The sequence below is a fragment of the Mycetomoellerius zeteki genome, unplaced genomic scaffold, assembly GCF_001594055.1.
Source record: "Mycetomoellerius zeteki isolate Tzet28-1 unplaced genomic scaffold, Tzet1.0 scaffold289, whole genome shotgun sequence".
Lineage (NCBI taxonomy): Eukaryota > Metazoa > Arthropoda > Insecta > Hymenoptera > Formicidae > Mycetomoellerius > Mycetomoellerius zeteki.
Window position 1 is genome coordinate 256,874 of NW_017257270.1, and position 13,797 is coordinate 270,670.

General features: G+C 34.0%; 3 protein-coding genes across 5 annotated transcripts in view; 2 read left to right on the forward strand and 1 right to left on the reverse strand.

The window, feature by feature from the left end:
• The first annotated feature begins 2,883 nt into the window (after window positions 1–2,883).
• l(2)k14505 (ATP synthase mitochondrial F1 complex assembly factor 2 homolog l(2)k14505) lies at window positions 2,884–5,182 on the forward strand. The gene is made up of 6 exons (XM_018450625.1): window positions 2,884–3,061; window positions 3,192–3,385; window positions 3,664–3,774; window positions 4,295–4,475; window positions 4,543–4,658; window positions 4,788–5,182. Exons 1-6 carry the CDS (start codon window positions 2,971–2,973, stop codon window positions 4,932–4,934), a joined length of 840 nt encoding a protein of 279 aa, XP_018306127.1. The 5' UTR covers window positions 2,884–2,970; the 3' UTR covers window positions 4,935–5,182.
• Window positions 5,183–5,250: 68 nt separating this feature from the next.
• Window positions 5,251–11,205, reverse strand: eys (eyes shut). The gene is made up of 14 exons (XM_018450624.1): window positions 11,120–11,205; window positions 10,539–10,687; window positions 10,334–10,444; window positions 10,166–10,273; window positions 9,945–10,058; window positions 8,889–9,678; window positions 8,212–8,611; window positions 7,664–7,974; window positions 7,296–7,506; window positions 6,999–7,150; window positions 6,637–6,773; window positions 6,286–6,531; window positions 5,769–5,966; window positions 5,251–5,535 (listed from the first exon to the last, which is right to left on the reverse strand). Exons 1-14 carry the CDS (start codon window positions 11,149–11,151, stop codon window positions 5,303–5,305), a joined length of 3,192 nt encoding a protein of 1,063 aa, XP_018306126.1. The 5' UTR covers window positions 11,152–11,205; the 3' UTR covers window positions 5,251–5,302.
• Window positions 11,206–13,439: 2,234 nt separating this feature from the next.
• The window catches only part of LOC108724303 (protein msta), a 2,914-nt gene continuing 2,556 nt past the window's right edge, over window positions 13,440–13,797 (forward strand). Inside the window, exon 1 of one of the 3 annotated variants that reach the window (XM_018450619.1) lies at window positions 13,440–13,797. In XM_018450619.1, coding sequence (XP_018306121.1) covers window positions 13,475–13,797 — 323 coding nt within the window. In that variant the 5' untranslated portion in view covers window positions 13,440–13,474. The other 2 variants (XM_018450620.1, XM_018450617.1) reach the window with 2 other exon arrangements.

Below are 13,797 nucleotides of genomic sequence, written 5' to 3' on the forward strand. Positions count from 1 at the left end.
CGAGCGCTGCGAGTATCGAGAATCGGAACTTAGGCCGGTATTCATAGGGCGGTATTCATAGTCCGTTCTTAGGGTGAAATCACACGGTGCGGAAAAAGACTGCGGAATAGAGAATGCGTCATTGAAGCAACCAATCAACGCTATTCAGCGCTATTCGGAATAGCGCTGATTGGTTGCTTCAATGACGCATTCTCTATTCCGCAGTCTTTTTCCGCACCGTGTGATTTCACCCTTATTTTAAGACCGTCTTAAATAATGTCTTAAGATGCTAATACGGCTCTCTATGAATATCGGCCATAGTCGGTTTTTATTTGAAGACCGTCTTAAGTAATGTCTCAAGACGCTAATGCGGCTTTCTGATTGGTTCATGACACCTCAAGGCTGAACTTAAGGCGGTCTTAAATATATCATGAACCAATCAGAGAGCCGCGTTAGCGTATTAAAACATTACTTAAGATGGTTTTGAAATAAGAACCGATTATGAATACCGGCCTTAGTATCTTACTTCATGTTCATGACTATTCAGGTTAGGATATCTGTCATACCGACTCGATATGAGCGCTGTGTATGTACATACTTTATTTTCGTGCGCATGGGCTGTGATCATGCGCGTATACAAGTTTTGTTGGCAGATAAAATATTTTTGCTATAGAATAAGATATCATGTCGTATACAATAGAGCAATTGAATGCGAATCCTTGGCTTGCTATCCAAGATGTAGTTGGAGATGCAAAATTCATTTGAAAATTATTTTGGGATCGCAATTTAACCGATCACAAGCGAATGCTTATTGTGAATTTCGCGTATTTAAATGCAGTGTCTGAGCATTTCTTGCATGATATATTATCTTTCACATTGAAAGAAGTATACACACGAAATCGAAGAAGCGATATTCACTACAGATTTCAATATTTAAATCACGAGGTACTATTAATTTTAATTAATGAATCAAATATATCATAAAAGATTGGTAAAATTTTTCAAAATTTATAGGAATTTGGACGACAAAGACGGAGTCGTGTCTACAATTATTATGTTTATTTCAAAGAAATGTTGGATTTGAATTTTGTGAAGAAAAACAGAAGTACTATCTAAAAACACAAAAAGTCACTGCTTTAAAAACAAAATTGTGTTTTTAGACAGTACTTTTGTGTTTTTAAAGCAGTGACTTTTTGTGTTTTTAGACAGTACTTTTGTGTTTTTAAAGCAGTGACTTTTTGTGTTTTTAGACAGTATTTTTGTGTTTTTGAAACAGTAAATTTGTGTAATTAAAGGGTTAGGCCACTGTAGAAATTTCAAAAAATCGATTTTTTTTTGCTTAAAAGATGCCTTAATATCTTAATAATGACATATTCAAAGGATAAAGGCGGGAAAAATGTCTAAATACTTTTATTTTGAATTTTGGCGCAGCGCCTCTCAGTCTGTAGCGAGCGCCTTTTACGATCACTACGACGCGCTGGAATTTATGAGGTTGGTGCAGGTAAACGGCAGTAGGTAATGAATGTATTTTATACCTGAAGAGACTTTCATATTAAAGGTGGTTATACTCAAAACAGTAATGAAAGTTTGAATTCGATGGTGTGGGTTTTAGCGCCAAAATCAGTTTCCAGTGGAAAAAATGTGTTAGATATTGCAACGAATATTTCTGTTTGTGTTTATAACGACGGCTTTTCATCAATTATGCACATATTTTATGCTTTGGGCATGAAAATCGGACCTAACAGCTATAATAAGTGTCTGGAGGTGGACGAGTAACGCATCAAGCATGCAGAGCAATCATTATCTGACGCTGCAAAACAGACACGGATCGCTTTGAAAGCTCACAGAAAAGAAGAACTCGAGCAGGACGTTAATTCGGAAGGCCAATTATATGGCGCAGGCATCGCTGACTAAAGGTATATAAAATTTTATTAACGATTTTTCCATACCGAAAACTCCATACTTTAAACGCGTTTTTCTCGAAACTACGTTTTTCAAGTCGGCCGAACTCATAACTCGAACAAATATTGACCGATTGACTTGAAATTTGAACTGTATATTCACAATTACATTCTGCATGGAAGTACGTAGGATTTTTCGATATGTTACATAGTTTTTTTTTATAAACAATTTTAGGTCGATTTTTTTTTAAAATTTTGAACATTTTTTTTAAAAACCGCGCCATTTTTGTAAAAATCGATATATCAAAAAAATCCTATGTACTTCTCTAGCTATTCTCATGTATAATCGAAAAAAATTTGTCTGATCACCGTAAATTAAAAATTGCAAGTGCAGTTGGTTCGGCCGCGCGCCCTTAAAAAAAAAGGCTTCATCATAAAACAGCTGTGTAGCGGCCATTTTGTTTTATTTTACTTCGAAAAAAATTATTTTTGCAGTTTATGACATGTATAATAAAGTGCCTTTTTCAGAATTTTGATTTATTTTATTGTTCCGCTGAAAAAAATTCCCAAAATATGCTTATTTTTTCCGCCGTTACAGTGGCCTAACCGCTTAAGGCAGAGAATATTTTTAGGTGTTACGTGACCATGACAGATATTCTAATCTGAATAGTCGTGAACTATAACGCTTAATATCTCGGTTCGCGGGACAGAGCGACGCTTTTTTCTACCAGATTTTTTCGTTTTATGGAAAAACGCGTCGAGTGAGTATAATTTCATCGATTTTTAAGAGGATGACCGTCCTCTTAAAGGAGATTGCACCTTTACCATAAAAATAAATGTATAAAATTATTATATATTATATGTGTATATACAAAATTTTTAAGAAGAAATCTTATATACCGATGGCTATTGAATATGCCTTATATTATCATCATTAGCAGTACAGAATACTGTAATACCTACTGCACTGTTTTTAAGAGTAAGTTACACTATTTGACGCTACATATTAATGTTGTTGTAAATCGTCTGCTCGTTCTCCTTTGAATTTTTTGGAAAGAAAAAACAATAGTAATAAACAATAATAAGTGACATGCCGCAAATACTTAACAAATTGATCAATACACTGTATTATTTTACATGCCATAAATTTATGTCAACTTCCTTGGTTGTAAGAAATATGGGTAATAATCACATTTAGTTAAAAAAAAAATACTATTATTTTTAAATTACATTCTTAACGTTTCCTAATATGCTTTATTTGAATATGATTGTTACTAACAATAAGTGCATAATAAAATTGGACACTTGTAGCCACCGTGAAACGATTTTATAGAAGGACGAACATACTTTCGAGCGGCGACAAGTTTGAGGTTACTCTGGACCAGAGGAAGTTGAAAACACCGCAGGGTAGAGTATTCGAGGTGAGCAGCAAACCTCTGGCCTTAGCAGTGGCCGCTGAATGGGACGCACAGAAGAAGACAATCGACAGAGGAAGCATGCACTTGGTATGACCAATATAATTATATATGAATAATTTAATTACTTTATGATACTTTACATTATCATATTTGACAAAATCATGATGGAGTAATTGTTTTGAATCTAATAATTTATTATATTATTGTAATCATAGTTGATTTAACAGGATACAGAAATTTATTCTAGAATTACAAATATACTTTGTATTACTAATTTAGTAATTTGGCATTACCAGTTCATAAGATATATTCTATATCTATTCTAAATATATGTAAACATATGCTAACATTCTTTTCTATTATAGACATCCTTGTGCAATACTGTATTGGATAATCCGCACAATCGCACCAAAATAGATCTGGTCAATCACATGGTGAACTGTTTAGAAATGGACACAGTTTTATTTTATTCGAGTGTAAGTATTTATAATAATAAGATTGAAAGACCGCTTATGTTAATTACAATACTTTAAACTAAGAAGCGCCACTAACGATCTGAACGTTAAGATGTCGAACTATTCTAAATTCATTTAAATGAATTGATTTCAGAAATTATAATTGTGCCGATATGGTTGTCGAACTTTCAACGCAATCAAATCTGAAATATTAATAATCTCCCCAAATTTCCCAACTTAAACATTAAATTCTCGACTCCCGGCCGAGGCATTATTTTTCGCAATAAGTTTATTACAGTTTTTAAGTTGGGAAATTTGGGGAGATTATTAATATTTCAGATTTGATTGCGTTGAAAGTTCGACAACCATATCGGCACAATTATAATTTCTGAAATCAATTCATTTAAATGAATTTAGAATAGTTCAACATCTTAATGTTCAGACCGTTAGTGGCGCTTCTTAGTTTAAAGTAAGTATTTATATAAATATTTTTCTCAATACTATTTTTAATATGATAGTTTCTTGATTTTTATGATTTTAGGAAGTGGATGAACTGTATCAGTTACAAATTGAAAAGTGGGAACCAATATTTCATTGGTTTTGTGAACATTATAATGTAGAGATTATGAGAACTCAGAGTATACAGGCACCTACGGTATCTATGGAAACCAAAGCTGCATTAACGAGACATTTATTATCTCATAATTTCAATAGTATTTTTGGTAATAATGCAATTTTGTGAGATTGAATGGTCTATGCTTGTATATATTAATTACTATCTACATATAGGTCTTGTATATGCAGTGGACGGATTAAAATCAATTATTTTAACTCTTGCTACAACTGCAAGAATAATTAATATTCCGGAAGCTGTAAATCTTTCACGCCTAGAAGAAGAATATCAGGTATATATCATCTCGATTGGATTTGTGATAAAAATGTTGATTGTGAGGGGGTCCATTTTGTTTTCCGTTAACATATATGTTAGTGATATGTTTCTATTGTATATCATTATTATATTCTTTCATACATAGATTTCTCACTGGGGCAACGTAGAATGGCATCACGAATACAGTAAACAAGATCTGCAGGCTCGTGTTTCGGCGGCAATGTTATTTGTATATTTGAACTCTCATTCCGCCACTTCTCGACCCAAAAATGACGCCTCTAATGTAAGCTAATCTTATTTTAGATTATTAGAGAATCATTACATCAATAAATATAAAATTTGTAAGAACAACATGTTCACTGTAATATATGTATAACATAATATCGATGCCGACCGATTCCTCTCTTCGTGGTAATTAATAAGAACTGTGAGAGAGAAATCCCTTATGGGGGCATCTAGAAGAATGTTTTTTCAGCGACGAATTAAATAGGAATGGAACAGTCAGGCCCAACCCATTCCTTTGTACAAATGCAACTGAAAAGATGATAAACAATTATATATATATATATATATATAATAGATGGCATAGTTTTGTGACCACATAGAATATCCTATATTTCCCTATTATATAAAAGGAGAAATTGTAATTTTTTTTATATATTACCTATACGATGCTCCATGATGTAAACATACCGCACCGTTTTTGCAAGAGTGGCGAATGCATTCATTACGATTGCATTCACCTACGCCACGGCCGGTGGCAGGACTGGAACCAGTTAGTGGAAGAATCGTCGTGTCTGTACGCAATTCAATGTCGAATATACATCCGGAAAAGCCGGTATGAAGAGGGAGATCGTGCGGCAACATTTCAAAATTTTTGGACTTATAACCACCTGAAAAAGAATGAGAAAAATGTCCTCTATATATTTTTATTCATTTATCTCCGTTTCATGTTAAGTATTATTTCATTTCAACTCCTATTCATCCGAGATGTCTAGATTGTATTTAATGTCAACGTCAGATGTGAGTGAGAATTGATTAGCTACATTTAGTGTAAAATATATGATAACAGACGAGTATTGACATTATGCCAAATGTCAAATCACGCTTCTCTACAACAACGTACCGATATAGAGAACAGGCAATACATCAAGTTGAGTCATAGATCCTACTGCCTGACCAGTCACGTTTTTGAGACCCTCTACAGCAAGCCACGCTTCCTTGCCTCTCCTTCCGATACGAAGAGTATACGTTTTACTTTTACCAGCCGATCCTGTCACGCTCAGAGAGGTCAATGAATCGCTAGTGAAGATTCTTCGCACTCCTATTAAAAGATTATAATATTGAAATATATAATTTCTTTAAAATCTCTATGCCAAAACATTATATAATTGGATATGTACTTTAGTATATATTTTTCTATAAAAAAAATTTTTTTATTCTAAGTAGATGCAATGTAAATATAATAAATAGAGCAAATTACAAAATTCCTTATAATATTTGTTATACTTAATAATTATTTCCTAGATATTTTTTAGACTCATAAATTATCTACATCTGTGCAATTATTGTTATTAAAGATGTAACTGAAAAAGATATTCGAATATATGGAAGATTCTAATTTACATTTATTGATAACTCACCGGAACCCAAATCCCACGTAAGCATAATATAGCCGCGCACAAATGTTATCGAAAGATGGTCCGAAACATCACGGCGCGAGCTTCTCTGTCCGAAGTATGCTATCAGAGAGATTTGATCAAACGTGCGCGGGATGAGTCGCAGCTTCAGTTCCATTGTATCCTTTATCGAAGTAGACACGCCGTAAGCAATGTACGACGCAAAGCCAGGGACGAGGACCGAGAAAGCCGGCCGCACTAGAATGGCATCTGAGAGGACGAGTCGCTTTGTAAGAACTTTGTTGCATTGCGATTTCATTGCATCGCTATCGCATCTATAGAATATCTATTGAATATTTCATTATTACAATTTACCTTCTTCGCAGAAAAGCCCGCGACTGCCGAGTGGACAGACGCAGATGAAACCAGTTCCTGGCGAGCTTACACATGTGGCACCCATCGAGCAGGGATTGTCGTTGCATGCCGAATGTTCGCACAAAGGCCCAGTATACCTGTAAACAGTTTTTGCTGCTAAGCAGGTTTTAAAAACTATTGCTTCTACACTTAAAATTAATTAGTGTTATCAAAACATTTTTTCATTTTTTATCTGTAATTTTGCTCTTATTTTCTTTATTATGTTCACACTACTCCCTTTTTTATTAGATGTATATAAAGATGTATTAAAGAAGGGAAAAATTTGCGTAAATTAATTTTATTACCATTTAATAGATATTTACCCCGCTATACATTTACAACGAATTCTTCCCTCGCTTTCTTCACACGCACCGAAATTTTGACATGGATTCGACAAACATAAAAATGATGTGCATTCTTCAATCTGGAACGTTTCTATAGAATCATGAATAAAATGTCGTATAATTCCGTTTACCTGCAATGTAATTGAAATAATTCTGAGCCATTCTGTATATATATATATATATAAAACTAACAAACCTTTTTTAAAATAATTGAACTCTGGATAAATTTCCTGGAATGCTGAATAATTCTTTATTATATAAAACAAATTCTCTTACCTTCAGAGAACCCATGCAACCAATGAATCCCATAGCTACGTGAGGAAAATAATGTGAGAACGTTAATGGAATGCCTCCTATGTACAAATTAGCGTATTTTGGAACCATTCCTCGCTGTGGCAGTATTTGTTCGCCGGTCACAGCCATAGTGCCGTTTACCAGCAATTTGGCAAAACATTTTTCGTTTTCATTATTGGCAACATATTGAAAGCTGTGATAAAACGAAAAGAAATGTTTCTTTCCTGTTAATATTATCATATAAAAATCAAAAAGATAATGAATTTTTTATGTCTGTTGGTTTAAATAATGAGAATTTAAGATTAAGTACAAATTAAAATTGAAAGAATAATCTAGTGCAAATGAAATACCTCATATCGATGTCTACTTCGTATCCATTATCGATAATCGCATCGATTTCACCAAGTAACATAGTTTCTAGTCCACAAGAAAATTGGAACTTCAACGATCCGAGTTCCAAGTACACCAAAGAATATCTTTCATTGTCAAAGTAAACGTGTAATATAATTCCATTTTTAAATGCCGTTTTAAGCTTAACGTAAATTCGGAGCGTTGCACTCTTATTCTCAGTCATTATTACTTCAACACGTTGTCTAATGAAAGATTTGCCGTTAAAGGCCGCTTGCGTAATAGTCGAATCTGTCTTGCAACCATCGGCATACTGAATAACAATTGTAATACAGACACATTAATTATTAATGTTTTATTTTGAGAGAAATTTAGTTTTAACTTTATTTAAGTTTTCCATATAGATTGCTTACAAAGTGTAAGTGTAGTGTTAGTGTAAGTGTTAGTGTAAGTGTAGATCTATAGTTTCAATTTCAAAATTCTTTACAAATTATTTTTTTATTATTATTTATTATTATTTATTGTTTTCATTATTATATTAATCACTTACTTCAGTAATATTTCGCGGAGTTATCATGGTAGTACTCGTAGAACATTGATTTCCGCGACAAGCGTCTATTTCTGTAGTATTAACTTCGATACTAGTAACAGTAGTTTGGCTTAACGAAGATATGCTAGTAGACGTTAACGAGGAAGGTACTGTGGAAGTGTCAAGTTTGATGGTCGAAGATAAGACCGATGGCAGTGTCGACGAGGTAGTTAAAGGTACAACAGTTCTTGGTGTATCCATGATTGTAGTTCCAAGCTCAAACGTTCTATTTTGTATGGAATCCGTCGTATATCGGAATGTCGTATCGATGGAAAGTGTTACATCGGTAACATGATCCATAATAGCACTTGTGGCGCTAGTTCTATTATCCTTTTGGCCTTCATCTATTGTAGATCGATAACTAAGAAACGGAATATATAGTGATATATTATTAAATTAACACAAAACTTATATGGATCTGTATATAATGAAAAAATTATCGATTCGATCTTTTAAAGAATATATGTTTAGGACATGTTATGGGATGAAAATTCACTCATGTGATACAAATTGTATCGCTTATTGTTATTGTGGCTAGACTGATAATTAATATCATCATTTATCAAATATATTGATCTCAATATTCTTAATGAGAATACTTCATTTTCTCCATCCTAATAAGAATATACCCCACTTACCTAGAACTTGTCGTGTACTCCGTTACATCTTCGTCTATTCTACTGGAAACCGGTATCTTTGTGGTCTGATCATAATCGCCAGGCTCCTTAGTAACTTCACCGTCGTGGACTGATCTCCCAGTTGGCAAATAAACTTCAGTACCTTCTGTCTCAGTCTCATGGAGGTAGCCTTCAGTAACAGTGATCGACGATATCGTTACGGGCTCCAACGTAACGAAATCGTCTCGAGTCGAACTCGTTGATGGAACTTCAGTAAGAAAAACGCTGTTATCGCTGCTAACACTAGAATCTTCGTACCTTGGTGTCGTAGTCTTCTCTATAATTGTATATCTCTTCGTATAAGGTGAACTACTTGTTCTCGGAGATGTCGGATAAGTGGCAAAGCTAGTCGATAGAGATGATAAAGATAAAGATGTGTCCACTAACGAAGTCGATTCTTCAGGTGAAACTATGGCAGTTGTAGTTTTGATTAAACTCGTTCCTTGTTCAGATGTGTCTTCCATTTCTAGAGTAGTTGTCGAAAGAAAACTATATTCGCACATAGGACCACCGTAATTTGGTGGACACGCACAAGTGAAACTGTTGATACCGTCGATACAGGTACCTCCATTGTCGCATTGTGCAAATTTCGATTCACAATCGTCATATCTTAGCTCACAAAATGCACCATGATAATCGGGCACGCAGTAACAAACTGAACGGTCGTCCTCCAGTAGACACACTGCTCCGTTTTGGCAAGGATTCTCTTTGCACGGCACGATTGCCTTATCACAATCCTTGCCAGTAAAACCTTTGATAAAAACAACGCAATAAAAATGTTCATTAAAATTTATAAGTTATAATTAATGTTAGAAAAATAAGAAAAGTGGCATATATTATTTTTTAAATTCTTTAAAGAATGCTCGCTCTAATCTTAAGAAGATAACGATAGTAAGATACTTGTAACTTCCGAAATTTAATTATAGTCTTAATTTTAATTATGGCTTTATATAAATTATTTATGCTATTTCTAGACAAAAATATCTGTAACTCTCATGGCAAGAATAACTTCTTTACCGAATAAACAAGCACAAGTGTAGGAAGAGGGAATATTGATGCAGAGACCACCATTTCTGCATGGTGACTCCAAACATTCGTCAACGTCCATCTCGCAAATGGCACCGGTCCATCCTTTTGAAATCGTACATGAGAAGAGAAAAATACCATTATGATAGAATAAAAAATGCAAAGGAGCAAAATATTTTTTACGCACATAAGTAGCTTTACGAATTTCCTACCTTCGCGACAACGACAATAGAATGAGAAACCGGGTCCTTCGATGCATTCACCGGAATTTTTGCACATTGTCTCATTGCAAACTGACGCATCGATCTCGCAATATTCTCCTAGAAATAAAACAAGAAAATAACGAAACTTTTTGAATATACATACTTGTTTTCACGCACCTAAGTATCCATCCAAACATTGACAAGTGATGCCATCATAATCGACGCAGGTACCATTGTTAAGGCACGGATGGTTCGAACATTCGCTATATCTTTGTTCGCAATTCACACCTATTTTTTTAATTAAAAATGATATTATTTATTTTTATTAATTCTCTTATATTAATTTATTTGACGAAGGATATGACGAAGAAAAATGAATTACCTACAAAACCGTCGAGACAGGTGCAATTATATGCGGCAACGCCGTCGTTGCATGTGCCACCATTAAGACAAGGATCTGACCAACATTCGTCCCAATTAATTTCACAATTAATCCCCGTGTAACCATCGATGCAGTAACAAGAATAAGTGCTGTATCATCCATGAAAAAATCATAAAGTGAAAATAAATAAATATTTCGATAATTTTAATTACTTTGATTCGTATATATTTTTAAATTAATTAGTATAATACTAACAAGAATAAATAATATTAAATCTTCATAAGTTATTTTTATCCTAATATTTATTAGACAAATATGTGGTTTTAAGAAAGATTTTTATAACTGCTATATACAATAATATTTCTTATAGATGTTAATTATTAATTGGTTTCAATAAATTAATATAATATATCTTCATATCTTCCACATACGAGATTCTAAACTAAAAAAAATACTATATTTCCATGTATATACAGCGTGAGCTATAATATCTGTCTTATATCTAACGAAATGTTCACCTTATTCGATCTCAGATTATTAAGATGCGTGCTTTTATTAATCGTAAAACTATATGTATGTACCTGTTCTCGTTGTCCAAACAGATCCCATACATACAAGGATCTCCGCTACAATCTGATCCTAATGCAAACACCGTAATCACGGTCGACAGTACTATCAGAGTAAAAATATTTTTACACGCAGTCCTCGCAGATGATGGATAGTAACTCCACTTATAAGCCAGCCTAAATAGCCTTACATACCTTTACAGCATGATTATAGCATGATATATACACATGTCGATTTGTTACTAACGTATAATAATGTGTATGTGTGCACGCGCGCTGGAATGTGTATAAGTGTATTTAGATTACGTTTACTATATGTCGTATATTAGGACAAGAAGCTCTACAACCATTACATGATGATGTAAATTAGTGAGATATGAATCTATTTGTTTCATGTTGAATAATGCAGTGATTTTGTAGACATTCAACACATATAATACTTATAGTTTTATAATAGATTACGGAAATATCTCTATATAAATTAATATATCATTGTCATTAACACATTGCATTAGTTATTAAAATGATTGGAGAAACTGTAATTAATTATATCTTAATACAAAAAGTAAAAATATATATATATATATAAAATTAAAAAAATTGAGATTAATTTTTCTCAAGCATTAGTTGCTTCGATATAAGGTACAATTCGATTAAATTGGAATAATAGTACGGTTTGAGTCACGTTACTGTGCCAACGTTCGTCCGTGACCTTTCTCGTGAATTTTGGCATTACGTTATCAGCTAAAATGCCGCAGAGGGAAAATTAATTACACTTGATCGGTATGATCCCTAAAAGGATATAACAAATGGAAATGATTCGCCGAGAGAAAAGGATGAATCATCCTTTTCCATTACCTTCCCATTTTTGTACGACGATGGGCAATAGAAAAAAAAAGGAGAACGCGGGTTGTCGAAAAACACGGCACTTTCGACAATCTCTGTACACATTTACGGTATGCTGTAGGCATATATCGCTAGCGCGGCATAGGCCGTGTATATACGTTGATATGTACGCTGTTCTTGGCGATACCGTTCACGATACCCCTTTGACGACGAGGACTCAACCTGTAGTCTTAGCAACGCTCGACCATACAAATATAACTATTACATGCTGTACGCTTGCGTGAAGCAATCATATCGACATTAATTCTGACGTTACCATTACATAAATAAAATTTATTAATAGAAAGAGATATATTTTTTGGATTTCTTTGCCTTCACAAGGTCGTAGAGTACGTCTGCAAACTGTGAACCAAACAGTTTGAAACAGTAATTTTTTATTTCATATAGCTGTATTATCAGCACCAATTTTGTAATTATTGATGTTTCTTTGCGATAAAAAGTAAGATTTAGTTCTTTGAGAATTACAATATTTGCAAACTACAGAACACGAGACACTTTAGTCATGCGAACAAAGTCAAGAAACAGATCAATATCACACGTTTACAGAATAAATCGATACATTTATGACCGTACAAGGTCGTGATGATATATTGTTATATCCGTTGAATGAACTTTTCGTCCCATGAAAAACTTTGATTAAAATAGACGCAGATATATAATGAACAAAATATAATTTTGTGCTTTCTCTAATTGCCAAACGAATTGTTTATTCGAATATTTAAGTATTTTATTTGCAATCTGTTGACATCTCGCAAAATGCGTAAACTGTAAACAGATAGGTAAATTGGCTAGTTTTTGGTGTCGATATGCTGCCAAATTATAATTCTATTTTAAACTAAGATTTATAATAAGAGAAAACTACTCATAGAACAGTGCTATTCGTGTGCCTCCAATTAGACGTTTTTCGACTTCGTAATATTAATCCTGATCTTAATTATATAATTAATTTGTAAGACGATCCGTGACTATTACGAAAGCTAAAATTCTCTGATACTTCTAACACCGGTCTGCGGTATATCACATCTGACAAAGGACGAGTATAAATATCCCAATGCCATCACTGCCTCATTGCATTCTTGCTCAAGTAGTTTTCATATATGTCGATTTTTCTAAAATTCAAATCTAGAAATCTCATGGTCAACTACAAAAATTTTAGGTCAAATCCATGAATATCTCTCTGTATTTGTAACAATTAGAAATTGATCTTACTGCAAATTAGATCAGCTTCATCAAAAGGAGAGCTTCTATTTTGCAAACATTGTAAGATCTCAACACCCACTTGCTATTTGTGCCGATCAACAAAACAAGATTTTCCCAGCTCTTAAATTTTCTCTGTTTAGTTAGACGAAACTGGCTCAGTGCCGTGAACTAATACGTTTCATCATCTATATAAAAGAGGAAGATTAAATCGTCGAGGGGGAGGATCGAGAGGAACATTATAAGCAGAGCACATCTATCGTCCAGATGGAACGTGAGATGGAAGAGTTGCTCAAGTCTCATCTGCGAGAGAATAATCTTTTGCAAGATGAACCCAGGTCATGGATCGTTGGTCGTTCTCCTCTCGGAGGTCGCGGCATATTTGCCACGCGAGATATACGAGCTGGCGAGCTAATCTTCATAGACGTCCCATTATTAATAGGACCACGATGTTACAACAAGTACTTGCCAATGTGTGTCGTTTGTTACAAAAACAATTGCGCTCTGTTCCCCTGCGATCACGGCTGCGGTTTGCCGATCTGTTCTACAGAATGCGAAAATTCCATGGTGCATGTCCAAGGGGAATGCCG

Coding starts and splice junctions, on each gene's coding strand:
- eys (XM_018450624.1), bottom strand. CDS start 11,151: ATGTATGGGATCTGTTTGGACAACGAGAACAG. Junction 6,532..6,636: donor CGGGCTTTTCTGCGAAGAAG/GTAAATTGTAAT, acceptor TCGTCCTCTCAG/ATGCCATTCTAGTGCGGCCG. Junction 5,536..5,768: donor ATTGCCTGTTCTCTATATCG/GTACGTTGTTGT, acceptor ATTCTTTTTCAG/GTGGTTATAAGTCCAAAAAT.